The 2,700-nt window shown below is 35.3% G+C and overlaps 1 protein-coding gene across 1 annotated transcript; it reads right to left on the bottom strand.

Moving 5' to 3' along the window:
• Positions 1–736: 736 nt before the first annotated feature.
• LOC149560059 (putative expansin-A17) lies at positions 737–2,346 on the bottom strand. The gene is made up of 3 exons (XM_089823531.1): positions 2,223–2,346; positions 1,141–1,462; positions 737–1,046 (listed from the first exon to the last, which is right to left on the bottom strand). Exons 1-3 carry the CDS (start codon positions 2,344–2,346, stop codon positions 737–739), a joined length of 756 nt encoding a protein of 251 aa, XP_089679657.1.
• Between the last annotated feature and the right edge of the window lie 354 nt (positions 2,347–2,700).

The following is a 2,700-nucleotide window of genomic DNA, read 5'->3' as shown; positions in this document are numbered from 1 at the left end:
TTCAATCTGCAGAAAACTGAGGTCTATGCTAGTTGCTTCAATTTCCAGATCTCCATTATTGAGATCTGAGCTAGATCCACGTAATTTATCCAGAATAGCTTGAAGTTAGAGTTCACCAATCATTGGTTAAGAATATTAAATTATAAAATCTGATAAACTTTCCAGAAAAGACAAATGAATCAGGATCCCAAAAACTCAGAGATGTTCAAAAACTGAATCTAAAATCTTGGTAGATCATGGATTCGATACCTTTATGGCTACTAGAATAAGCTCTTTATTATCAGTACAAAGGAATACATTCTGGACCTTTGTGTAAGGATTTAGTTATCCTCAAGTAGAGCCACCAACACAACATAGAGGGTAAGATTGGGAAGAATTGTACATTTGCAACTAATAACAATTGCAGTGCCAATGGGAATTTCAGCTGAACTAATTCCTTTAACGGTTTACTTAGTTACAAGCTATTCCATTCCCAATACGGATACCAGCTGAACCAATTCCTTTAATGGGCTAGTTAGTAAGATCATTATTGCAGTCCCACTCAGAACATGAGCTGGGAGGTTAGTTTTACAGCTCCACTAAGGCTTTTGGTGGAACCAATTCCTTTAATGGGCTAATTAGTAGGACATTATAGTGGAAACAAATAGCCACTTTGTTTGGTGCAAGCTTCTAATTCTCTTTAAGAACACAAGTACGGTAGCAATCGCCACAAAGAAAATCCAGAATTGGTTAGTATTTATCTGAAATTCAGAGAGGAAGCAAATGTTTGGCCGAATCTCCAATTGGAAGGAGCCACGTTGTTCATGGTGAGAATTCTGCCCTTGCTATCCTTCACTCTAAATGACAAACTCTGCCCGGTCAAATATGAATTGCTCTGCCAATTTGCTCCCCAATTTCTGCTCATTTGTTGCCATCCAGTGTTTGATCCTTTTATCCATGCTGCAGTAATATCTCCTCTTCCTCCAACATTGGTTATCAGCACTAGCTCAAAATAGTCTCTCCCATTTACTCCAAAACGTATTCCCCCAGTCTTCTTGCAACGAACCCTGAAATATATTAAATCCAACATACTCAGATCCCCAATTTCTTACATCAAATGAGTAATGTAATTTTGTGCACACAAGAAGAAAATTGACCAACCTTTTAAAAACAACTGGTACAATTCCGCCGCTGTATTTAGCAATCTGCTGGAAGGCAGGCTGTGCCATGTCAAAATGCTGGAGAGGCAAATTGCACCATCCTCCATTGTCATTTGGCAGGGCACTATTAGGTGGGCAAAAATTAGTGGCAGTGATTGTGATGGATGTGCCACGGAGACACCACTGAGGATCCTTTTTAATATCACAGATTATTAGGTAGCAAGCTCCACATAAAGCTCCATTGTTAAAGAGAGCACTGCTTAGAGCTGCAGTGTTTGTCCCATATCCAGCAGTGTACAAATCACCATACCCACAAGCACCACCTGTAACAACATCAAGGATTCAGTCTTCTTACAGTCAAAAAAAAATTCTCACAAACAAGAAACATAGGAAATATCCAAGTGTCCATAAATGATCCAATAAGTTATACTTTTTCAGTAACAAGGGGAAAAAATCAAAGATAACAAATTCTCATAGATAATGGTCAATTGTACATTAAATTGTGTACAAGTTTTTTTTGGATCAACAGTCTGAATCACACTCACTAATTTATAATCAAAACAATAGACGACACTAAAATGTTATTGGATTTAATTGTGTGTGAGATGGTTTTAAAGAATTGACATTATTGTCTATATCCTCAATCCAGGATGATAGATCATAGAGTGTAAGTCTAAATGTTGATTTGATTTAGGATGAGTTTTGGAGTGTGAATCTGTAACTTTTCAGATTACACTAAATAATCTTTTAAATAGTATAGGATATCAAAATGTTTCAGAATAAATTGTATCACACTCAGTGATCTATCATCACTATAATAGATAATACTAAAGTACTTTAAAATTAAGTCATATACATATTTTTGAATCAACATTTTAGATTCATACTCTATGATCCATCATCCTGAATCCAAAATGATAGATCATAGAATATATTTCAGACACGTTGATTCAATTCATAATGATACATCATAGAATCTGAATACCAAAAACTAATTTAAAAAACTTACTATAGCGATAAAAATGACAAACCAGTGGAATACATTTTCAATAGAACATAGAAGATCAGCAAAGTGAGACTCACCCATGGTTCCAGAGGCATCACTCCCACCATAAAATGTAGCATGCCCTGTACTCCATCCATGAACTAGGACTGCTCTTACAATAATAGATGCTAATGCACACAACAATATCAAAATCTTCATCATTGCCAAGTTTTCCACAGCCTAGTTATCCCCAACTACAAAAACTGATACGATTTTTTCAATTCATACCCTTCCCATATATACACAAATACTTTCCATTTCCGGTTAATGCAATCTACTATTAAGTCAAGCATCAAGACAATAAAAAATTAGGACTTTTTATATTCATTCCTAAGTACATGAAGTACAAAATGCATTGGTCTTGGAGCCAAGATGGTAATAACTTTTTCATAGGTCTTAGTTTGTACCCAATGGTTAAGCAATTTAGACTATGAAGCTGCAAGACCAAGAACTTCATCAATAAGTTATCAACTAGAATGTTTTAATAGTGATTTTTTTCTACATTTTCACATTCTA

The sequence above is a fragment of the Cupressus sempervirens genome, chromosome 4 (assembly GCF_028749045.1).
Source record: "Cupressus sempervirens isolate cs-2001-9-10 chromosome 4, ASM2874904v1, whole genome shotgun sequence".
In the NCBI taxonomy this organism is placed as follows: domain Eukaryota; kingdom Viridiplantae; phylum Streptophyta; class Pinopsida; order Cupressales; family Cupressaceae; genus Cupressus; species Cupressus sempervirens.
This window is presented reverse-complemented; position numbering and strand designations above follow the sequence as displayed.

Coding starts and splice junctions, on each gene's coding strand:
- LOC149560059 (XM_089823531.1), bottom strand. CDS start 2,346: ATGATGAAGATTTTGATATTGTTGTGTGCATTAGCATCTATTATTGTA. Junction 1,463..2,222: donor TGATGCCTCTGGAACCATGG/GTGAGTCTCACT, acceptor ATGTTGTTACAG/GTGGTGCTTGTGGGTATGGT. Junction 1,047..1,140: donor GTACCAGTTGTTTTTAAAAG/GTTGGTCAATTT, acceptor AATATATTTCAG/GGTTCGTTGCAAGAAGACTG.